This window comes from Epinephelus fuscoguttatus, linkage group LG13 (assembly GCF_011397635.1).
Source record: "Epinephelus fuscoguttatus linkage group LG13, E.fuscoguttatus.final_Chr_v1".
Classification (NCBI taxonomy): Eukaryota; Metazoa; Chordata; class Actinopteri; order Perciformes; family Serranidae; genus Epinephelus; species Epinephelus fuscoguttatus.
Window position 1 is genome coordinate 32,879,264 of NC_064764.1, and position 25,387 is coordinate 32,904,650.

Genomic DNA, 25,387 nt, shown 5'->3' on the forward strand with positions numbered 1-25,387 from the left:
AAGAAAAAAAAAAAAGTTAAATATTTTTTCATATTCCAATTAAAATATCTGAAAATTCTCAGGAATTAAAAGTTCACTGCTCTTTGAAAGGGTGTACTCGCATTATAATGCTATTATCATTATATCACTGACAGCAAATGGTCTCAAAATGAAAATATCGTGACGGGTCTTGTCATGATGACATCAAAAAATTTCAAATACTCACGTGGGTAAGACAAAGACAAAGAAAGAAGTGGATGTTTTCATGTGACAGTTACACCTTTCTCATCTACAACCAGTTCTGCCTGTCAGTTTGTCATAAAGGATGTTGGCTCTAAGAGAAAGTGTACCCAAGCATTTGCAACTTCAAGTAGTGTCCTCACAGTAGATGTATACATTTTGAAAACAAGATTTTCCCTGAGGATACAATAGGAAATCTTAAACGGGTTCCCCTTAAGCAGGAAACACTGAACCCTAATCCAACAGTTAATTACCCCTCAACTCACAGTGTGAATGAGTTTAAGAGGTGCTTTCTAAAATAAATTTCTGTTTGTGAAAACACACCGTCGGGTTCTGCAGGGTTAGATTCTGGCGCTCGACTTGGATTTGGCAGCTTTCAAGATATATTCTATTTAATTCTATATACTATAATTCATGTACAAGTAATCATCACACAGAAAGCCCTTTTTTAAAGTAAAGTAGTTATGCAATGATTTCAATATGACAGAGTTAAACTGCTCTAAGTTAAAATTACAATTGCCACTGGTAATATTAGTTTTTTATCTGCTAACATGCATGTAAGACCAAGTAATATAGGTTTCATCTTCAAGTATCTCTAATTGTCATGAGTCAACATCATTCAATAAATGAGGTTTTGTCAAACACACCAGTAACACCACCAACCAGTAGAAATAAAATCAAGTACTGACACTTTTAGAGATGTTTAAAATAATCTGCAGAGATCTCAACACACACCACACAAAATCTGGTCAGCCCCAACTCCCTGTTCGTCCCCTCATTTGAGCCCTTTTTCTTCGCCTGTTTTGGGGGGCGATCACACAGAAATGAGCCGCTAGAGACGCGGATGCTTCAAAGACGCTTGAAACGCTGGAAGCGCTTATTCAATGCGCACTAGCTACTGGTGTCTGACGCTCAAAAAGTTGAAAATATTTTAACTTTTCAGCATCTACGCACGTCTAAAAAGATGCGTCTACTAAAACGTGTGTCTGAAAAGACGCCGGAAAAACGCCCGTATAAAAAGACACTTGAACGTCGGTCAGATGCGCCGTATCATAGGAAAACAATGGTGTTACTGGCGTCGCGTTTCTGGCGTTTCATCTTGGTGTGATCGCTCCCTCACTCCCACACATCAAAGAAGAGTTTGAGTCCATAAGGCCAGTAGTAATGTGACACTTGTGCAATCAGTTGCTCAGCAGTCCTCTTAACACCAAACCAACAACAGTCTCAGATTGAAGACATGAGAGAAATCACAGTATTGTGTCTTCATTTGTCGCTTCAACTTTGGACCACTGAATTCTGTAAGGTTGTGTTGGCTTTGCAGTTTTGTTCTTGCTAATGTGAGTGTATCAAACACACAAACCAACAGCCTTGTATGCTAACGCTGCTTTGTGGTGGAGGTTGTGAGGAAGCCCAGTGTGTCGTATTCACAGTTTAAGTTAAGTACTTAAGGCCAGTGAGGAACAACGCTTGTATTATTCACCAAAAATGGCACCACGTTTTAAAAACACAAGTGACTACAGGTGCCAGTGAGAAGATGAAGTACCATCTAATTTGAGTGATACAGCCATGAGTCAATTTCCAGTCAGATGTATGAGCTTAAATGGGTTTGACTTTATCCAAAATAGCTAAACTGCCATTTGTCATCATTATGACACATTCTGGGCAAAAAATCTGACAAAAAAAGCAAGTAGCTTACATCAGCGTCCTGTGCTGATGGCGTAACAGAGCTAAATCAAACTTATATTACAGTAGTAAAATGACACATGAAAACATGGTTAACAATATAATGTTTGTTTACAAAAAGGCCTAATGAAGCCCCTAGGCCATGTGTTATTTACTGCTGAGTCAAGAGAGCAACATAAAGAAGATCAAATTTCAGCAGAGGTGGGGGATGGGAGGGGTGACGAGTGATGCAAGCTGTTTGTTTACGAGAAAGTTCCCGTGTTTTTTTCTGCCAAGATGAGACATGGCAGAGTTAGTCTCTCAAGAAAACTACAACTGCACCAGTATGGCAACATTTTTGACAAAAACTGTCCTAACTGGCCTTGAGCAAAGTTTGCGTCATTTTGAGCTGAACTTATTTCAGACGCCGCATTACTATTTATTCATGTCGCTCGCTTTGAAAGTGCCGCAATAGATGAGGGAACGGTTGCTTAATAAAGTTGAAATGAGTAGTTATTGACGACACCTCTACCAAATTAAGGTGGCAGTTGGCTGAAGGGAGATCGCCAGGGAGCTGATAGTTTCTGATAAATGACCATAGTAAATGTCACTACATAAAGCGTCTAACAGAGGTGCATACACCACCGATGTTACAAGATGCAACACGATAGTTGGACGCTCGCTTGCTGTTGGGACACTGTCATTATGTTTCACTCAGGAGCAGCTGCTGAGCCAAGTGCGACACCTAGTGGTAAATTTTGGTACACACAGTCCAGTGTTCAGCTCAATACAAAACTGGTTACAAAGCTTTTACAGTGTCCTAACTCTATCCATGAGTTTTAATACCTATCTATGGCGAAATACTGAACAGTGGATTATAAGTTATCATATCAAATCTCTTCTGTCAGGACCATAACGGTGAAAACAGCAAAATTAAGAATGGACCAGGCATGTGGCTAACTCCTTGATGCCTTGTCTTGCCTGACATTGACATTTGCATTGAGGCAAAGTTGAGCAAGGCTGCTGGACAACTGCGTTTTTTGTTGATATTTTGCTACATCTTCTGAATACTTTCCTCAGCTGATTTTTTTTCATGCAGTATAGTATCATTTTGTACCTGGCCTTAATGAGCATGCTCACATTATTAGCATGTGAGCATGCTCATTTTGTACCTGGCCTTAATGAGCATGCTCACATGCTAATAATGTGATGAGGTAAAGATAATACACGGTCTGATGTAGTGCTCAAACTGTCACACCTGTTACGTCTGCTTCTACTGTTTTCCAATCACACCATGATCACCTGGTTAAGACATGTAACAATGTAAATTTGAGAAACAGGAAGCTCACTGTGAGTGATCATGTATCTCCAGCATGATTTATGTTTCTGCAGGACGATTTTTACACCTCACAGAATTAATTGAAATCATTGGCTGCTACGAAGCTCAGAATACATTTCATCTACAGTCTGACAATCGTTGGCATGTTACTGAGTTGTAGTTAATTAGATAAAACATAACAATCATTGTTATTAGAAAGATTTGAAACCGTACGCCACCATGAACTGACTGCTGTGTTGATTTTAGCACTTAAATATGAAGCATTCAAAACATTTCTGCCACCATTTTCTGCACGAAATCAAATCTGTATATAGTTACTGTAGTACTTCCTATTAATAGCCATCTATAATTCTGTTAGAGACCAAAGTCCACTCTATTCTACAGTGTTTGTTCAGACTGGGCTCAAGCTTACAGATCTAAGTATATTCCTCCAGCTGTTCGACATGTAAGACCAATAGAGGGGTGTGTGAGAGGAGTTTAGGACTCGCGGACCCTAAACTCTGTGTCTGTTCTGGGTGCTGAACACTGTGTTAGCAAACCGAGTCTCAGAGCGAGGTGAACTGATGGGGCAGGAGGCTCTGGCTGAGGCTGGGCTGAGGGCTTGCACAGGCACTGCTGGTGACACTGGATCCAGGACTTGGTGTAACAGGCAGGCTGGAGACTGAAGCAGCCTCCCCATCTGAACCTTCATCATCATCATCCCGATGGGAGCGGTGCTGATGGGTGACCACCACCCTGAGAACAAGACAAGAGAGTGGAGTGGTTAATTTACGAGCATATAGTCAATCCTAACTCTAACCCACTTATCTGTTAGGGCCACCTACAACTTGTTTTCATGGTGTGTGTGTGTGTGTGTGTGTACCTGGATCTCAATGGGCCAACAGGCTCTTGTCTGTGGGGTTCAAACCTTGACACGTAGCTACATTTGGACCACTAGAGACACACAGATGCAGCAACAGAGACAAACAGAAAGGTTTCAACATTTCAAATCACACCATCAAATGTCTGATTATGAAAAAAACAAACAAAAACATCATATCCATCATTAATTCAGACAAATTAATTAAGTCAGGCCACTGTTTCTCACCATGTGATCAGGGTCGTTGGTTCCAAGATGGACTCCCTTTTCACAGAGAGTCGTCAGCAGACTGATACCTGCACGTAAGACACACAGAATCCTTAAAATCTGGATTTACTCTCCCAGCAGTTTCACTGTTTACTCAGTCCTCTGTGTGTCATAACTTCCTTAAAAAATTCTGTGATGAGAGGCTTTTGTGTTTCTCCTTCAGTTATGAATAACTGTTCAGATAGAGAGCAGCAGGACCAGAAGGTTTCAGAGTGAAGCTGCAAATGTTTAAGGGTCTACAGCATGTAAAAAGTAAAACAACACATTTCATCTTAACAAATCAACACCACCAATATCATTATTGAGAAAATGCAGTTGGACCTTTAGTCCTGTTGTTCCAGTACTTCTGCTCCCACTGGTCCAGCAGGATGTTAACGTATCTCTGACACTCGAAGAAGCGAAGGTAGCGGGATGAGGATGGTGATGGGAAAATGCGCTCAAACTGTCCTCGCCGACTCAGCTCGTCTTCACTCTCTGCCAACACACGAACGTCCTCTGGAGTCAAGACATCCAACACTGTAGAGAGGAAGTCCTGATGGAGACAGAAGGAAAGAGACACGGTTTTACTTGGTACTTTTAATTTTGTTTCTTTATTTCCAAAAACATCTGTGCTGGTCATCAACATCAGCATCCACACCATTAGTCAGTCACTCCAGGTGGCAGCACATAAAAGTATAGCCAAGAATTAAAATTTCTGATGTGGAGCTGCCTTTGGTGCACCCACTTGAGCTTACTACTTAAACTTAGCTGAGAAAGATTTTTAACTTTATCAACTAGATTAAATGCACTTGTTTTAAAGCATTATTTATCTCTGATTTAGCACATACTGCCTTTCCTTAACTCACTTTCTTTGGTCCAAATATTTAGCGTGTTTGTATTCATTTACCTGGTCAGCGTAGCGCTGCGTGAGGTAAAAGGCCCGTTTGACCTTCTCATCAGCAGACAGATCCAGCTTGGTCTTCTCCCTGCTCCCCCCACTCAGACTATACACACACACACACACATACACAGAGGAGAGGTTGTAGTTCCAGTTAAAGCTGTTTCACACCAAACACAGATTTTTGCGTTTCAGTGTATAGTTGTCATACTAAAAACTTGCATGTGTATTTTCCTTATTCCTGCACAGCACTGGTGAGAAACGGCTTTTGGATTGAATTATATTGAAATATGTGCCTTGATTGTGACCAGATTTAACTAGATTCATCTTAATCACAGGACCTCGTGTGTAGCCTGTAGTACGTCCTCCCTACCTGCTGGTGGAGCTGGAGGTGCTACTGCAGGGGGCAACCACTTCATCTTTGAGGGGAATATGGAAGCCTGCCAAGTTCAGGAGGTCTCTGATCATCTGACCTTTGACCGAAACATCCAGCGCTGTGTTGGAGTGGAGGCTGGACCCGAAACACAACAGTTACAAGATGCAGTTTGAAAACCTGTATGTGTTTTTATATATGTATACATACATATGTGTGTGTGTGTGTGTGTGTGTGTGTGTGTGGGGGTGTTTGTTACCTTGGTGATATGTTGACCTCCAGGATCCAGGGTTTGAGCTTCTCATCCAGCATGATGTCAAAGCCAAACAGCTCGTGGCAGCTGTAAGGTGTCCGGACGTGCATCTTCAGCAGGCTGTTAACGTACGGCTCTGACCTGAAAACCAACACACAGGAGATTAAGATGAAAACTCATTTGGCACCACAAGCAACGCACCTCGTACAGACATCAATGCTCACAGTACATTCACTCAACGCAATAAATGCAAGAATCAACAAATAAATGACAGCTGAGACCACATCTAAAAGTGTTCATTAAAACATCTGACTGCTGCTGGAACAAAATTATTTCATCATTATTTTAAAGTTACTTCTCTAACAGCATCTATAATCATTTACCTATTAGGCTCACAGACTTTTCCCCAGACTCCCTACCTCTACAGTCTCCTCAACGTCAGGGGGTCTACAGGTATCAGACACTTAAACTGAATGCTTTTTAAGACCTTTACGATTATTTATAACTAAATTTAATACACATATTTGGACAAATCATCTTTTTTTTTATTCAAGCACTGCAGGTAAGTATAAAGGTAAGTAGGATATGGTCCCGTGCAGTGGTATGTTTTATGTAGGAATATGAATATGAGAGAGAGTTGGGTTAATCTACAATTTGCCAACAGGACAATGCAAGTATCAAGTACAAAGACGTTATTAGGTTCAGCGATGGGTTTGAAGAATTATACCATCAGATATGTGGACTTCACTTTCAGGCAGAGGGGCTTGTCTCATTTTGACAAAAAATAAATAAATAAATAAATTAAGATGGATGAATGAAATTAGATAAAATGGACCTCACGAATTCAATTCAATTTCATTACATTACTTTTAAGGCCCAAAATAAAACTAAGTACATTTTAAGACTTTTTAAGGACCTGTAGACACCCTGGAAATTTTATTTTATTTCTTGTTTAACATTATATTTATTTATTGATTTATTTTTTGTTAATTTTTTTTATTTTTATCTATATATTTTTTAAATGTCACTCTTTTTGTGCCTGCATCACCTAAAAAAAATAAGAAAATGTGAGGGTGGACTCATAAAACCCTCAGATTTATTGAAGCTGGAATATGGAAAATTTAAATGATTTAATTTTCCCCCACAGGTGAGGGATTTGTTGCTCTGCTTCAAAAACACACATTTCCTGTTTAGTAGGTGTGTAACGGTACACAGAAGTCACGGTTTGGTTCATATTTAGGTTAAGGAGTCACAGTTAAGTGTAAGCCCATTCTGACCACTGCCAACTTTGGTAAAACAATTTTCATTATATAAGTCATTTAGGAAAAATATAATTTCATTATAAAATATCACTGGCTACTCCCGAGCCCAATCACTGCAGAAATTAAATGCCTGTTCTGAAGTGTGTGCTAATTCTTCCTCTCAACGTTTTACAGTCACAAACATACACAAACACATTTTGTTGGAGTTGGGGAACACGTGTCCAGACACCAGACATATGGTATTCAGAGTTTTTCTTGTTGACGCTGTAGTTGGTCAGGTGCATGAACTTGTTTCCCAGAGTCTTCATGGAAGACGAATACCTAAAACAGAGAAACACAAAAGTGGAATTATCTCAAATATGAAATCAGCTTTCATCATCAGCTTTTTGCAAAACATTTAATTCAAAGTGTCACCAATCAGCCATGTTGATATTTAGATCATATGTTTATACATTTTTATATAGTATTTGGCCTTTTTACTGATGCGGATGAAATCAAAACTCACTTGCAGCTGGCAAAACGGACCAATCCGTCAGAGAAGATATAAATTCTGAGCGGCTCATAGGAGGTCACGTAGACGTAAATCCGCAGGTCAAACTTGTTACCACTGATGAGGTAGGGTTTGTGAAGGTACCTGAAAAACACGACCAATGTAAAGATGTTTTATCGTAGTGAATCAGGTACCGTGATACTAAATTTCACACCATGAACTGTCTGTTCTGGGATACTTACTTTTGGACCAGTAGCGGTCTCTTGCGGGGCATCTGGCTCCATTTGTGAATGACCTGGATACCTATTCCTCTGGCTGACGCAGGCTGGTAGACGTGAGGAGAAAGAGAATGTAAAAACAAAACATACATTTCCCTGAATTTCAACATATTTTTTATGATTGAAGTAAATGATGGCAATTCTCATGCTTTATTACATCTCAGAGGATGTTGAAGCAATTTTTGGGTTGACACCACACACAATTTTGTTACTAAATTTAAGCATTTTTTTACCACTTGATAAAATGGTCAAAAATCCCACCAAAATACCACACTAAGACACAAAGTTCTTGATCAACTCCATAGAAAACTCCATGCTGTGATTTGGTTTCAAAGACTTTTGATATTTGGAGATTTTGGATGACAAGCACCTCTATTTTGGAAACTGCTAAGAAACCACCTTGTTGCCAATATACCTATGAAAGCCATACATCCTCTGAATTCCCGAGGTCTCTAGTTCGTGGTTGTAAAATTTCATGAAGCTGTTTTTATCTCAGAGGTTACAATAGGTCATTATATACAGTGAAGTCTGTTTCAAAAATGGTCTCACTACAATGAAATGGCCACGAAGGGTGCTACCATCATCAAACACATGAATACAATTAGGCTCACTGAATCCACAAGAGTCTCAGCTTTTCAATAATTCAACAAATTTATGCAATTACAAGACTGTTTAGGGACCCCAGTCTGCGGAAATATTTAAATATAATAGGCAAAATAACACATTTATACTGCATGAGAAAAAAAGCACAGGAGCATAAAGTGGGCATGTCTGTAAAGAAGAGACTAGTGGATATTCATGAAAGTCATTTTCATTGAGATATCTTGAAGTGAGAGGTTAAGGAACCCCTCTGAAAATGGCCATGCCAGTTTTTCCCTTGCCAAAATTTAGCATGACTTTTGAGCATTATCTAACTCCCTTCCACACAAGCAAGCTAGCAAGGTTGGTACTACAGGATTCCTTACGTCTTCTAGTTATATAATATGATGCCAGTATCTTCACTGTAGCTTTAAAACTCAGTCTGCTACAGCCTCTGAAAGACTGGAATGTGGGCCAAGGATGTTGGCATTGCCACAGAGTGAAAGAGGTTAATTTCATTGTCTTGTCTCGATCGCCAGGGGATGTGGAGGTTCTCCTGTAGGCTTAAGCTTCTATCTTTATCTTTTTAACCTGTTTTCACTGCAGTCATTTTGACATTCTGGATACATCATTCAAAAGCATATTGTAGACCCTTCTTTCTGATTGTCTTTGAAATCCTACGTGTTCTTCCCCAAGTTTTTAGACAGTTTTGCCTCCGCAGATTTGGAGCAATTACAAGTTAACTAACAAAATGATAATACAGGAGCAGAACGTACAGGTTTGATGATCCATTTCTGCCTGGAGCCGCCGTCCTCCCAGGCCTTGCGTAGCAGCTTGATGTCCTGAGGAAGGACGAAGGTGCGGGGGAAAAAGCTGAATTCTTGTTTGCCAAAGCGGGCCTGCATCTTGGACAGGTTCCTCCACAGCCGGTCCTTCCTGCCAATCTGAAAGGTTCCCGGGAAGTGGTTCAACTAGGAAAAAAGAAAAACACAAACACAACCAAGGTCAGAGTGATTCTAGACAAAAGATCTGAAAAGTAATTTGATACCTTCCTTAAAGTTTAGGCTTCCTGAGAGCACAATCTGGGGTGATGAGTGTATGTACGTGTCTCACCTTCTGGTGCTCTCCAAGGGCCTTGAAGCCGGGAGACTTCATGTGGTGTCCCCAGCAGCCCAACCAGTCATGGCTTTCTGTATCAACAACAGTGCAACAACAGATTTTGAACATCTAGGACCCTTGTCAGAGTTATCTCTTGGATGTTTATGAAGTGTGCCTGATGTGCAAAGTATGATTCCAAACACAACCATGTCTATGAAATCAAACTCTATCCTAGCAGCAACTCTTCAGACACACGTGTGTGTGTGTGTGTGTGTGTGTGTGTGTGTGTACTTACTTTTGGTGGCTTTGAAGTGTGACCTGTTGATGGTATGCTTGACGATATTTGGAGTGACAGTACTGATCTTCCACTTCAACAGTCGTCTTTGTTCAACAGGCAGCAGTTCCACTGCAGAGCACACAACAAAGGTTTAATGTATTTTATCAAGATATGTTTCAACATTTTTCTACACAGGACTGCAGGCATAATGCAAATTAGGGCCGGACCGATTTATCAGCCGGCCGATTTAATCGGCCGATTATAGCCATTAGAGAAAAATCGGCAATCGGCCAAAAGTTGGCCAATTGACGCTGATGTTAACACTTATGTTTTCATCACTAATAAAATGCAGGGACTATGGTGTTTTACTTAGAAATGATGTCCTTGTGTTACTTTTTCCACAATAAACTACCGCTGTTAAATTGGCGATAAGAACAACTCTGGTTCTGTGAACATACATGTGAATGTCTTAATTCATATAGACTTTGCATGATTATTTTATTTTCCAGAGGTTTACTGCCTTTTTGCACATCATATTTTTGATATATTTTGTGTTCAAATTGTTCATATACTGCTTGTTCCACACAATTTCTGATAATAAAAGTATTTTAAAATAGTAAAATGTTCTTCCTTCAATTTATATCTTTGTAACGAGTGTTTGAACTATATTTAAGCCATCAAAAGCAGGTATTTTGGGGGATTTTAAAATTGAAAAACGTAAAAATTTTATCGGCCGATATATCGGTTATCGGATTTTTTTATTCCATAATATCAGAATCGGCCCCAAAAAATCCATATCGGTTGGGCCCTTATGCAAATACTGAAAAAGTTCCCAGCACCTATTAAAAATAATCAATATATTGTTGGTGTAAGCACAAAACAGCAATTAAATTGAAATTTAGTCTTTGACATCCTAACATTGATCGCGGTTATCTGAAAACTGGTTCTGTAAGCACTGATTTACTTTGTCTACTATTATAGCTCCAACCTGAGTAGTGTTGCAGATGACCTCACTATAGTCCTCTACACAGAGAGTAGGGAGTAGTGAATGAGTCACCATTGACACCAGTTGACACAACAGATATGCATGTACTGACCTTTCTCATTGGCCGTGCTGAAGTAAAGTGTTGGGGGGATGAAGGGGAACAGACTGGGAACCAAAGCTGGTTTCTCCTCTCTATCATCTTCAGTCCCCAATGACATCGGCTCTTCAACACTGAGAGACAGAGAGTGAAGCAAAATAGATTAATGATTAGTGGACATTCAAATATGGGTGCATGCAGCTTCTCACGTCAATAAATATTAGGAATGGGTATTGTTTAAAAAATTAAGATGCCAGCGCCAATACCAGTACCCTTAAAATGATACCAATACCCACAGAGTACTTCATTTTTCACCTTCTTTTTTTCTACTTCAGTCCATATCCATCATGTGAATGGAAGCATTCAGTTGCGTAACATACCACCAGATGCCATAATCATGTTGTGGCCATATTTTGAACATTTTAGTGGCATTTGTACTGAACTCCACCTAAAACACCACACTCTACTTCACCACAGACTGCATGGGGTATAGCTGCAGTGTTGGGCCAATCACATATCGCATTATATCTAGGAATGCTTGTGGTGATTGGCTGTGAGCAAAACCATCCAAATAGTAATTTTTCCTTGATCTGGATACACAGAGCATTGAATGCAGGTATCATTTGACTAGAGAAGTTTTGTTGTTACTTGGTACTGGGTAATTCTGGTCGATACCTTTAAAGCAATCCAGTACCAATATCCTGGTCCAATAAACAGGGTTGAGTGCTAAATTAAACTTTATTTTTAATTACAATTTTGCCTTCCAAAAATTATGAAAAGTAGATCATCAAGATAAATCTATAATTGTGCCGCATTCCGTTTCGCAATGATGCTCTCGTTCTATGAACGCAGTGCACCCCTTTTCCTTTAAAGCGTAGCACTCAGCCAAGTTGGCGACTTTCTTGCTAGATTTAGCAGACCCTGGAGATTCAGACTTTGCCAAAGTAAAAACTAATGCAATCGCCGCAGACACCTGACCACAATCACATATACTGTAATCATGATTATTATTTTTACCATAATCAAGCAACCCTGCCCATAGCAACATCATAACAGTATCAGGAATGTTTCTATCCAACCTTAAAAGTCAGCATCTGGGCCGACTGAGGCATTTTTAATTGATCAGGATCGGCTATAATGAGCCACATAGAGCCCAATCTGATCCTTTGCTTTATGTCAGCTGTCATAAAGGTATTTTTATTTGCAAAGCTGTCATGCACAGAAACTCAACAAGCACTGCCATTGTAAACTCACCAACTATCCATCTCTCCTCCACTCTTCGTCCTGCCCGATGTGAAACACAATACCTCATAAATAACAGCAAATCAGCTGATACTCAAAATTAAATGACTTGGACTGAGGGCAAAAAAAAACTTGTTTGGGATATCGCTAAATGGTACAATAGTTGGCAATTCATATCAAAAGGGACAATGCTGCATGTGACGTCACATTGGGAACTCCAAAACCAACATTTTATGAAGCATTTGAAGTTGTACCATCTCATAGAAGAGCTTCCATCTCAACAAATACATCGAACCACATTGTCGGAGAAACATTTGTCAAGAAGCAACATCTCAAACTGTATGGTTAATGAAACACAGACTCTACAGACAGACATGTGAACACCACATATTAACTTTCTCTTTGTTACAAACATGTTAACTCCATCTACAATGATTGAGTTTTCTCCTGAAGCCTGTCCGGTTCTTGCTCTTTCAGCACCACAGCTCTGCTTATCTTGTTGCTATTAAACGAGCAAATTGCTCACAACAAAATTAAAAAGTAATGCAGCTCAGGTTACGTTCACTGACTTCTAACTAACGGAAGTTGGCATCCAGTCGCCACTCTAGTTTGTAACACAAGTCGAGTGAGGAATGAATGGATGACCGTTTGCACTATGTGCTGGTAACATGATGCTTGTGTGATGTTGAGGTTAGAGACACCACACAGAAAGAACAAGTAGATTTTAACACAATGTTGAGAGAAGGAGACTTCCTGATCGACCTGAAATTAACGTTCCCACAGATTTTGATAATACTATTCACAGAGAAAAGGCAAATTAGCCAGTGGAGAGCTAGCAAAGACATAAGTAACCTCAAAAAATGACACTATAAGATGAGAGGCAGTTGTACCAGTGACATGTACATTTAAACAAATGAAAATAGTTTATCCTCAAACAGGCGGTTGCAATAAAGTCCAACATTTCAAAATAAAAACAAGAATTCACACACCAAATAAATTTTTAAAAACCACTCACATGACAGTCATATAGGAAGAAAGGGAAGGTGGATAAACAGATGGATGAAGGACACAGGAATGGTGCTATCCTCTTGCAGATCTTTCCTCTTAAACAAAACCCCTCCACCACCAACATGTATACACTGGCATTACAGCTAGCCTAGGCTAACTTAACACTATAGTGGACATACAGGAGCTATAGCTTTCAGGAAAGGGTGGGGAGGTGATGGGGTGTATGTAAATGAACACATAAACAAATCAGCTGGTTGAGGGAAAAAAAAGGTGACAATAGCGGCCCCTATCCAGGCCGTTTTAACAGAGAATCAGCTCCGAGTCTTTGGTAGGGAGTTCTATTATTGAGGCATCACAGTGGAGAACAATATGATGCACAATGCAGCAGACCTTTCCACCACGCTCTGCTGCTTTCAGCCTATTTTCACAATCACACAGAGAGAATGAAAGAGAGGGAGAGAAAGGGTCCACAGGATCTGATGGATATACTAGGTTTTATGTCATTTTAGGAGACCAAGTAGAAATCAGGCTTAGATGTTGGACGGTCCAAGAAAAGGACACGGACATTTTGACCTGCAGTGTTAGCTGTTTATGTTGAAAACCTAAAACCTAGACACCAGAAGCACTTGTCAATCAAATGTTAAATGGACACAAATAGTTTTTAAGTACACTACATGAGGAGTATTGACCTTATTATTTATCTGAATTAGGTCATCTCCACATTGTGTCATTTTGTAATCTCACTTTTGTTTGGGAGCAGAAGTGCCATTACTTTGCTAAGAGTTGCAAGTTTCACCATCAGTTGTTTGACATAGCTTAAAAAAAGCTTAAAGTTTAATTTTTTAGGCGATAAAGTGACCATTTAGATTCCAAACATTAGATTCAATTTTATTTATAAAGCCCAACATCACAAATCAAAATCTGCCTCAGAGGGCTTTACAGCATACAACATCCCTCTGTCCTTAGGACTCTCGCAGCGGATAAGGAAAACTCCCCCAAAAAACCTTTAACGGGGGAAAAAAAATGGTAGAAACCTCACGGAGAGCAACTGAGGAGGGATCCCTCTTCCAGGACAGACAGCGCATGTGATCAGCTTATCTAAATAACACCTGTTCACAAATTTGAGCCAACATTTTCGGAGCTGCTGGCTGTGTGAGACCAGCCGGGGGTTGTGGGTGTAACAAAGGCTACGATTTTTTAACCCTAGTTCTAATAGTGCAGGCAGAGCCCTCTACAGGACTCTATGGGTAACACTCTTCTCCAATCACGAGCACGCATTTACCCAGTAATATTTGCATATATGCAAGGCCAATCAGAACATGCCACCGCTTTTTGCTATCCCATACCCTCTTCAGTGAGTGGCGTAGGCATGACAGGGCCCCCAGGTAGAAGGCTCCGCCTGTGCAAATAGAACTAGGGTTACAATACCATAACCTTCCTTCTATATCACACAGCCTACTGGATTCTGTTGGTACAGTGGGTGGAGACTAATAGATGAACACCATGTTGTGATATAAAAATCAACCCAGCCACACTGATCCTGACCTTTTTAGCTGTTGATTTCTTTAATATAATCTGCAATAGTACACCCATAGTGAAACCACAGGGAGTGCTTCAAAGACACTTGAAGATACAGTTCAAAAATTCATATAGAGTAGGAGATTTTTATCATGTGAATGACTGCCAGCAGTGACTATACTCCATTAGTTACAAGAGAGGAAAAGACTCCTAACAGAGAGTGTGGAGAAAAGACTCTCAGAGTGGATGTAGATTTACACATTTGCAGCGAACAAGAATAGCAGTCCAGAAAAAAACTGTCATAAGCCATTTCCTCATATGAAATCCAGACAATGTTTGGGGAATCAGGGCAAGGCACTGTCTGGAGTTTCTCTTTCACACATGTAGCACACAATAGGGTATTGTCTATACTAGAAGCGTTTTCACCTACTTGAAATACTCTATGGTTAAGGCAAGGGGTGGCAACTTGGTAGAGTGTGCGGGAGACAGGACATGCTCGGATTACACCACAGTCACATAGCCAGTTCGTAATCTGGTCACACAACAACGTGGTCTCTTGTCATTCTTTTAATTTGTCCAACGACTTCAGCTTTGGCCCTTACAAACCAAAGCTCCCGAAGCTATTCCTCTCTCCAGTTAGACATTTTTGTTATCGTGTTAATGTAAACGACCCTTCTTCCTCACCCTCGGATATTGGCTTTCCTATGGTTTTGCACGAGCCACATTATAGGAACATCATCAACACACCCATTTGCTCTCTGTGAATTCCCTGGACAATTATCGGCTGTAGTGGGCAAGTTAAAGTCTGTTTATTGTCCCGTCCGACTGATTAGGACATTTGCGTTCTCACATACAGCTCCTCTGGATTAATGTCTAGATAATTTCAGGTTTGCCGTACATGTGTGAAAGGGGATATAGTGAGAGAAAACAACAGTCCTCCACAGAGCTTGCATAAGTCAGTGTCTATGTTGTTGTAGTTACTTCAAATTTCGACATAAAGACTAGGGTTGTGCAGATGAACGATAGGCGATAGGATATGGACAAGATCGCCCAACTCTAATAAAGACATTGATTTAAATGGGTGTATGTGTGCTTATAGGAGTGTCTTACCTAGAGAGGAGCCCGATGGATGCTGTGGATGAGGTACCATTGATGGACGAACAGTCTGAGTCATCTAAACACAACAGAAAACAACTAAAATGAGCAGTTAACAAAAAAAAATGAAGGAACCTAACTAAAGTTAACTTGAGTATGTTGAAGTACTGAGTGCATATATGTCAGTCTGAATATGTGTGTGCATTTAAACACCTTACCGTCATCACTACAGGCGTTTTCCAGCTCATCAGGCAGCTCCTCCTCAACTCCATCCACCTGCATAACATAATCCTGGCTGGAGACAATTAATATAAGTTGAAATAATCAGAGTGAGAATTAGAAGAGGGGGAAAAGAACATTTATTGATTAAGAAACAATTAGCTGTTGCTCACCCAGACAGCTGAGTCTCTCCATTTAGACACTCCTCTGTTGGCGAGGGTGAAGAAATGAATGGGGGTGAAGCCGACATGGACACAGGATGTCCATCCCTGGTTAGGTGGATGGCAGAGATCTGAGTGGTCACAGAGCCAACCAAGGCTCCTGCAGGACTGGAGGCCACAGCTGTGAGGGAAAGAGAGTCTGGTTGTAAAGGTCCATTTGCGGTTTCACATTGGCTACTTGTATAGCACAGACTCCTCCTTGAACTTGTTTATTTCATCACTTTAAACCCCCTGAACACGGCTGCTTTCAGACCTAGAGCTGTCTCCTGTGGTCTGAATCAGGGAATAATTTTGTTACAAATCTGTATAATTGCCTAGAGTTGGTTCGTGTTCTCACGGCAGCATTTACAAGTGGACCAGATCAAATGCCTTGTGTGAGAAAGCTGCTCTTGATTTGTCAGAACTTCCTTGTGGGAACCGGACTGAGACCACCTCTTCAAGAAGGTCTCGGCCCGGTTGTTTTGGTGCGAATATGAGTGTGACTGCTGTGTTCACACCTGCTCAAACAAACCGCATTTAGGAGGGCGAACGAATTTCAGTTTCATTGACCCGAACCAAGCAGGGCAGGTGTGAAAGCACTCTTAATCTTGAATAATAAGTATTTCTGTAAAATGCTAAATACTATATTAGTTTCTAATAAGGAACTATCAATGTAAATAAAACTGCTCCATCTGGACTGTGTGGGAGTGGTTTGATTATAGTAAGAAACTGATTAAGAAAGTAAGTTTTCAGGGGCTTTAAAACAAGGCCACTCTTCACACATTGTGGACATGCTTTCTTAAACAAAGTTAAAATAATTTAGCTTTGCAAAAGTCTTTGTGCTGCAGAGACGGAAACTAACTACATGAATTGCAGCTCTTTCCCAAGCTTACAATGTCTTTATTTAAGGGATGCACCAATTTATCAGCTCAACATCTGTATCTGACAATATTTACCTTGCTGACGGCGATTGGCATATCGGAAAAGAAAATAACACTCACCAATGACAGTGGCCGACGTTTTTCTGCTGTCTCACGTCAACTTCAAAGTCAGATTTTTTACTAAACCTGCTTTCTGAGATACATGCCAAGTGTAGTTATGTACAAAATCACGCTGTTTTGTACACATCCTTGAGAGACCAATAGTTTTGTGTCTCTAAAGAGAAGAATTACCAATGTTTTATCAAGAAGTTATTATTGCTTTGGCCTCCGATCATAATGTCAGTATTATCACTCCCTGTAATCATGAATATTTCTGTAAAATAATAAGACAATCTACTATTTTCTTGTCCTGGGTTTTCTTAGAAAGCTGAAGTATGTTTCACAGTAAACCAATAATTCTGATTACCTGTGATGGCATCCAGCGGTGTGTCCTGCTTCTCCTGAGTGGCACTGACATTGGCAATGTGCACATTTGGCATGGGGCCATGTGGAAAGGGACTGACTGCTGGAGGGCTGATTCTTTTGCATGTCGACAAGGTGCGACCCAGTAAACACTGATTTGCTGGAGCCTGCTTTAAGTCGAGTGGTGCTACTGTTTGGGGTTTGCTGTTTGTTGTTGCTGGAGGACCACCTCTCACTACCAACTGATTGTTTAAAGCAGTTACTGTTGTGCAGCCGTTTTGGGTCTGACTGCATTTTGTTGCTTGTTTAGCAGAGTGGCTCCTTCTTGTAGTTGTTGTTTCCCCTGATGTGCTTCTTGTTCCTACTGCTGTGCTGTCCAGGCTGGAGGCATCCTTTCCCAATGCTGCCCCCTGATGTTCGCAAAGAGTAAGGCACAGAGGAGGCACTGATGGCGAGGAGGAACAGTCTGCAGCTTCAGGCTGAGAACACAAAACAAGGAAAGATCAGATGTCAGTTGTCTATGCTTTCTGGTGGACACAATGCTGGTCACACTTACCTCAAACCTAGTTTGGCATACCTGTGTTTCATTTGTCTCGTTACTTCTCGGTAGTCATACACACTGATACCAGAATATCATATATGAAACCACATTTTTTCGGTGTATTAAATATATTTAATACTATGAAGCCACTGACTACTGCGTGACATAGATTCAGATGTCCAGTACACGGTTGTTCTAAATGGACAGCCAGAGCTGCAAAAATCAACCTATTAATATTGCTAATAGTTTAGTCTTCTGCTAAACAGAGCCAAACGCTCACGGCTGCGACTCCAAGTTCACGTTTTTGTAGCTAATAATAGCTAGAGCCTCAAATCACAATGTGTACTCAGCCTCACTCCCTGCTGCTACAGACCACCACACCGAGAGAAGAGCAGGCAACAGCTCCCGGAGGCTGACCCCCAGTAAGACGATGCAGTAACTCAAATCCAGCCAGTGAAAACCCCAATTCTAGGGGACTGGACAGCCCCGACTCCCCGCAAACTTTCTGTTGCTGCCATTACGCACCTTAGACCCGGCGCTGCTGCTGGCCAACAACCCACTGTGACACCTAGCGCTGGCCAAATTCAAGCCGCTACAGCTGCTGACCAAAGGTATGTTTCCTGAGCTGCTAATGCTCACTCTTCTCCCAGCGAAGCAGACCACAATGACAGGAAGTGAGGTGGAGGGATCGTGGAGTGCTTACCAAGCTAATTCTTGTCTCATTTGTGGTCTCATAACCAGAGACAGAAATCTACAATGAAATAAAATTAAATAAATCAATGTATGGGAACAATGGGTATGAAGTGCGTGCATAAGTGAAGGGTTTAGGACAGAAAGAGGAAAGCTACATATTTCTGTCAACCCCATCTTTAAGAGCTGAAATTCCAAAATTCGTATTTCCACTCAAACTTTGCTGCTGTGCTCAAATTGGGAAACATCAATACTCACCATGAGCTTGTATGTTTGCTGCAGAGTGGGCTGTCCTTTGATAACCAGGTCTTGATGACATAATGACTCCAATCCCAGCGGCCCATCACCCATGGCAGCTTGACATCTGTTTGTTGCCAAACTGTTTCCAGGTTGCGACGTTTGCAGCGACACACATTCCTGCATAGTGCCCATCAGCTGGACATTAAACCCAATCTGGCGCTCCTTCCTGGGGATAAAGGAAGCGGTACTGGTCTCTGCGAGGCTGCTACCAGCCTGCTTCAGTCCTGCTGTCAGTACCTGGTTTGTGTTTTGAATGCCATTGGGTTGTTGTGGCAGGTCTGGAGTCCCATCTGGCACAGCGGTGAATCGGCTCTGGGTGTTAGTTTTATTTTCATCCCCATTCGCCCCTACAGGAACCACAGATGGGGCCACTGCTTTCTGCCTCAAGGGGGACGCAAATGAGGCAACATTAGAGGAGAGAGGTTTGGCTTGATCCTTTCTCCTGGACAGCTCGAGAGACGTCAGCGTTAAAGGCACTTTTGTGGCCGCAACTGTCTTGGCATGTGTACTGACAGAGGTTGTAGTGGCGGGACTATCTGCGTTGGAGCAAGCCCGGAGCTTTGCCCCACCCCAGGGGGAAGACTGATTGGTGGGCATGGCACCGCTCAACAAAGATGTGGTTATGTCTGACAGGTTGAGTTTAGGGGCAGAGGTCTCGGGTGGGAACTGATAGGCAGAATAGGAATTAACAGTCGAGACAATACCAAAGCCTGAGGTGGAGAAGCCTTCTTTTTCCTGTTCCTCCTGGTAGCTCTCCTCTCAGTAAGTGTTTCTTCTGTAGGAATTACTCTTGAGATGTCAGCTCCAGTGGGATAGAGTTGTAAACTTCCTGTTGGTCACTATAGATTGACTACAAGTTCTTGATAACTCCTGACCAACAGCAAACATAACTGCCGCCACAGATGCAGTGACAGCAGTACAACACTTGAGCCGAGCGCCTGTGGTGGAGAGCCGGCAGGACTGTCAACTCTTGGTAGTGATGCAGAGATTGAAGCCTTCACGTGGGGCTCAGACAAGCAGGCACAAAAGGTTTTTCTCCTGAGGCAAAGTGGTTTCTGCTTTAACTAAGCATTTTAGAGTTTGATGTTGAGACTGAGGAAGAGTCAAGAAGGGGTCTTGAGGCAGAGAAATACAGAAGCAGTTTTCCTCTGTCTTCTTAACAACTCTAGGGATGAAATGTAAGCTTCAGACTGCCTAAGACTGGATACTTGGCTCACACCAGGGTGTCAGGTCTTACAGGAGAAAGTAGTGTCCTTGAAGTTCTCATATCTCCCTCAGTTGATTCAAAGGAGCCGATACACCAACAGCTTTCACCACTGAAAGTACACAAGAAGAGAAGCAGAGTCAGTCTGAGAGAATTTAGTCTTCTAAGAATGAGAAATTATTATAAGAACATGATTCACCTATTTAAGTATAATGATATTTAGTGTACCTATATCTCTTTTTGTACATGGGTATGCAGAATAATGTGTTGGAATACACATGTATGCATGTGTACTCGCACATCCACGTGTTGGTATTTATGACACCTGCTGTCTTGTCCTATGTTGGTAAGATGTATCCTCTGTAGGGTTGCAGCAGTATACCAGTTTCAGGGTATAATGGTATGAAAGTTCACGGTTATCATACAAAACATTTGTTGAACCAAAAGAAAACTGTTTTCATTCCATTCAGGATCATTATAACTGATAATGACAATAGTAATTTTGTAATGGCGTACACTGTGAAACTGTGATACTTTCTTAAACGATTATCATGCTGTGAAAATTTCAGACTGTTGCAAACCTAATTCTCTGACTTAAATTTATCAATCATCAGTAAATTATATACTATGGAATGAAATTCATGTATCAAGTTAAATTAAATCCTATGAACTAATAACTGACTGGATTTTTTTTAATAAATTTTATTACTTTATCTTCCTCCTGTACTTGTAACCCCAGTATTACTGTGTCATATAATATCTTCGTTCGTTCGTTTGTTCATCTTCTAACCGCTTCATCCTCTTGAGGGTCGCGGGGGGGCTGGAGCCTATCCCAGCTGACATCGGGCGAGAGGCAGGGTACACCGGGTACACAGATCGCCAGACTATCACAGGGCTGACACATAGAGACAAACAACCATTCACGCTCACATTCACACCTATGGACAACTTAGAGTTATCAATTAACCTAGTCCCCAATCTGCATGTCTTTGGACTGTGGGAGGAAGCCGGAGTGCCCGGAGAGAACCCACGCTGACACGGGGAGAACATGCAAACTCCGCACAGAAGTGCTCCCACACCCGGGATCGAACCGGCAACCCTCTTGCTGTGAGGCGAGAGTGCCCCATATAATATCTTAAAATTCAAAAAAATCTGTTATCCCTTTACCTGTTCTGAAAAACAACTTTCTCAAGTTGTTATTGTTGGAAAGGTAGCAAAAGGAAGGAGCTCTCCCTTTAACAAAGACATATTCAACCAGCACTACTTTAGCCAATGAAAACAGTAAAGAGGAACACCTCCTAAATTCAGATTTCCAATAGGTTATTTCCACAGCTGAGGAAAGTTCAGTCAATATTTGTGAACATGAGGTACTCTCTCTCACAGCCAGAAACCAGAGAAATAACTTTTAAACGTGTGATGTAATAGAGTATAAAGTCTGCAGCTGCTCCATAGATAATGAATGGGAGCCTGATTTTGTGGACCCACAGAATGATCGCCTTCTTTTTTTAATACCCAAATGAGCTTTACGCTGTTGTAGTATTCTCAGTTTTGACAGTAACTGTACCAATATACTCCGAACATTCCCGTGGATGCTCTCAGTGTCATCTGTAACAGTGGTTTTCAAACTTTCTGTGCCCTAGACACACCAAAGGGCAAGCTAAAATCGCAAGGCATATCTGTATTTATAACTGTGCACAATAGCTTCTATAGCATGTGCCGTCATGACATAAGACAATTAAAATAAGAAACAATAAGACACGTAGCTTTCTTGATACTGTCTACTGTCTTTCAGTGGTAGATCGTCTTCTAATTTGCTCTGTACAATAAAGCAATCCACCGTCCCGCACACAGCTTTCTCCCTTTAAATGTAATCATCTCTCACACTGGCTGCCAATCAGGGCTTTTGATGTGTATCACTAGGGATGGGTACCGAAATCCGGGGTTCATCCCAATATCTCTCCTCAACTCCTCCATCCTTTATCCTCGATCACTTGACCCAGAAATCGATTGTGACTCGCCATCTGGTAGGACGTCTCAATTCGTTAAATGCACTCGGAGGAGTTGAGGAGAGAGGAGGCTTTCAGCGGGGAGGGAAGCGAGGATACACAAGTGCAGCCTTCGTGGAAGTCTTTTACCAACCGACACACCCCCTGATTGGATATCAGTTATTGATTGGACAGCGCAAACTGGAGTTGCATACAGAGTGAAGACAGATGAGAGATTAAACTCAGTGTATCCCTGCCACTGATTCACCTGTTACAAATCTGAACAAGAAAAAGAAACAAACAACTTTCTTCATTTATTGGAAAGAGTTTTTCTCTTCACAATATGTTATTTCACACAAAAACGTCTGAAAAGAGGTTTTCATTAATCATTATGGGCTTTTTTGTGCAGATTTCTTAAAAGAAAGCTATGCTCAAATCAGTTTTAGAATAATTCTGTAACATAACCAAATGTAGAAAAAGTGAAGGGGTGTGAATACTTCCTGGTGGCACTGTATAACATCTTTCACCAGTGAGTTTTCACTTGGTGACATCACAAATTTGAGTTTAGGCACTCTAGTTTTTGGATGTAGGAGACAGTTCATGTTAACCAATGTTTTTGTGCTTTCTGGGACCATGGGAATAACATGTACGCATTCTCAAACTGGGTTTAGTTAACTAATTAAGTCTAATTAAATGACTAATCTTTGAGCAACCATTATTCCACAATAGCTACTAGTTAAACCACACTGTAATGGCTGGTGTTGTGATGCTGAAGGTTGGGACACTGCTTCTTTAGCTGTATGATACAATCTGACAACGAGCTGTGAATGGTTTGGACAGCTGTATTAATATTAAGACACATAATTGAAATCACGGCTCTGTGTGCTAGCTAAGTGAGGTGACTTAGCTAAACTGAAGCGTCATCACTAAAGAAAGATATCGTACATTACATCTGCGGATGCTAACACTAGTTAGCCGTTTAAATCTATGATTAAAGTCTGTTAAATCCTCTTTTCAGCAGGCATGGCACCGTGTGCTGAAAGCAGCCCTCACTGCTGTCAACGTGACGGATGTCCTGAAAGGAAGAGTAGTTTCACGTGCGTGTCCAGGACGCGCCGCCTCGCGCTTAGCTCAACGTTTGCTGACTAACTAACAAATCTGTTAGCTAAAATAAAAACGTTAGCTCGAGTGAGACTAACAGTCGACACCAATGTATTGTTGAAATCAGTACACTCGTCCTTACGGTTAATTAAACCGGACTTGTCGGTGAACACTGCTGTGTGTCCGTGTGTGTGTGTGTGTGTGTGTGTGTTTACCGCTGCTCCGTCCACACAGCGTTAGCTTAGCAACAACCAACACAACACCAACTGACATTGAGCGTTATCAAAGACCTCCGACTGTCAACGGTAACACAGCCTCGTTATCAGTTTATAAAAGTATATTAATACGTACTTCGTCTCCTGTAGTGCTCCTGACATGTTGTTCCGTCGGTCTGGCGCGGGGATACTCGTTTCAGGTTCTTACATTGCAGCAGCAGCTAGCTGAAAAGTCCGAGTGAAACATCGTGGACGAAGATCGTCTATAGCGACAAGAGCGCCGCCAAAGAGGCTTGCGTCTTCTTCTTCGTTGGTTTTCTTCTTCTTCTCTCGTTGTTCTGGGGGGCTGCAACCCAATGTTAAAGGCGTATGCCGCCACCTGCTGTACCGAAATGTAACGTCGGAATTTTACTCAACAAAACAGATAGAAAAGCAGGTTGAATGGCAATATAATACTTATAGAATAAAAATAAAATACAGAAAGATATATATCAGAATTAGAAAAATATAAAGTACTAAATTTAGACACAACTATAGATTCAACACTATTTACACTACACACCTTTTTACCTATGCACATATTGAAAAAAGATATGTATATTTGAATATATGTATGGGTATATATTGACAGCTGTGCAGGATAATTGCACATAGTGTGTAATATTAAAATTAAAAACAATTTAATAAATAAAAATTGCACGGAGGAAAGAAAAGAACTACAGTTCCCGCCCCGTGGCTGTGTGCCTCCGTGCACCGGTCAAGTTTCTCAAACAGTTTACATCCATGTCTGTGAAAACATGGAAGATCTATACAAGCAGCACAGTTTCCAGGTGGACACCCAAGATTAGAGTCACCAATTCAGTGTCTGACCAAGTGTTTCCCCTTCTGTCCTTGAGATATGATGCTGAGTAAAGGCCAGGAAAGTGTTTTATGCAGAATATTCTGATGTCACAGTGAAGGTGACCTTTGTTTGACCTTTTTGGAAATACAATGTCAACGCTGCATCATTATATCCTATTAGACATTTTTGTGAAGTTTTGTCTGTTTGAGGTTACACTCACCTTCACTTTTGACCCTTGACCACCAAAGTCTACTCAATTGATTCTTCAGTCCATGTGGATGTTTGTGTCAAATTTGACGTTTGTGTCAAATTTGTGAAATTTGAGATATGGTGTTCACAAGAATGGGACAGTTGGATAGACAGACAACCCAAAAACATAATGCCTCCAGCCACAACTGGTGCTGAGGCATAAAAGGAAAGTAAAATAAATAAATAAAATAAAAATAATTTAGTACTTCTAATGAAGTTATATTCATCTTTTAAGGGCCAACATTTGAATTTAAATATAATTTAAAACAAAGATGATTATAACAATACATTTTTACAACAATGATATCATTAAGTACTGTTAGTTTTAGATTTTGAAGGCTTTTTACACAGTTTTAAGTGTTTGAATTTGTGAATTCTTGTCAGCAACAAGGGTGTTTTCTGGCTCAGGGCAAATTTAGAAGTTGCAAAACATGAAGGCAGATCAAAATATTTTATGAATTATATTTATTTAATATAAATAAATCTTTGAAAGCTTTTTTTTGGTTTGTTTTTTGGTAGGACATATTTTAAGTCGGAAAGAATGAGTGAGAAATGGCTGTTCATGTCACATTTGGGGGAATATTGTGGGGATTTTTTTTTTTTATAAACAAGCATGCTTTCAGGTTTTAAATGCACTCTGGCATCAATTTACTTTCAAAGTAAAAAAAAATCCAATGTGATTCAATTTATCTTTATTGTGAATTAGAAAAATATCACACCT

At 40.8% G+C, this 25,387-nt stretch overlaps 1 protein-coding gene across 1 annotated transcript; it reads right to left on the reverse strand.

Annotated features, from left to right (window-relative positions):
- ttll4 (tubulin tyrosine ligase-like family, member 4) lies at nucleotides 1-23,875 on the reverse strand. Its single transcript, XM_049593898.1, has 20 exons — nucleotides 23,713-23,875; nucleotides 19,030-20,387; nucleotides 17,545-18,019; nucleotides 16,171-16,339; nucleotides 15,997-16,073; nucleotides 15,794-15,857; nucleotides 10,931-11,049; nucleotides 9,852-9,962; nucleotides 9,572-9,648; nucleotides 9,235-9,429; nucleotides 7,844-7,926; nucleotides 7,617-7,745; nucleotides 7,346-7,432; nucleotides 5,856-5,990; nucleotides 5,597-5,734; nucleotides 5,233-5,329; nucleotides 4,668-4,878; nucleotides 4,308-4,375; nucleotides 4,083-4,153; nucleotides 1-3,955 (listed from the first exon to the last, which is right to left on the reverse strand). The coding sequence occupies exons 2-20, from the start codon at nucleotides 19,666-19,668 to the stop codon at nucleotides 3,766-3,768; spliced, it is 3,135 nt and encodes a 1,044-aa protein (XP_049449855.1). The 5' UTR covers nucleotides 19,669-20,387; nucleotides 23,713-23,875; the 3' UTR covers nucleotides 1-3,765.
- Nucleotides 23,876-25,387: the final 1,512 nt, after the last annotated feature.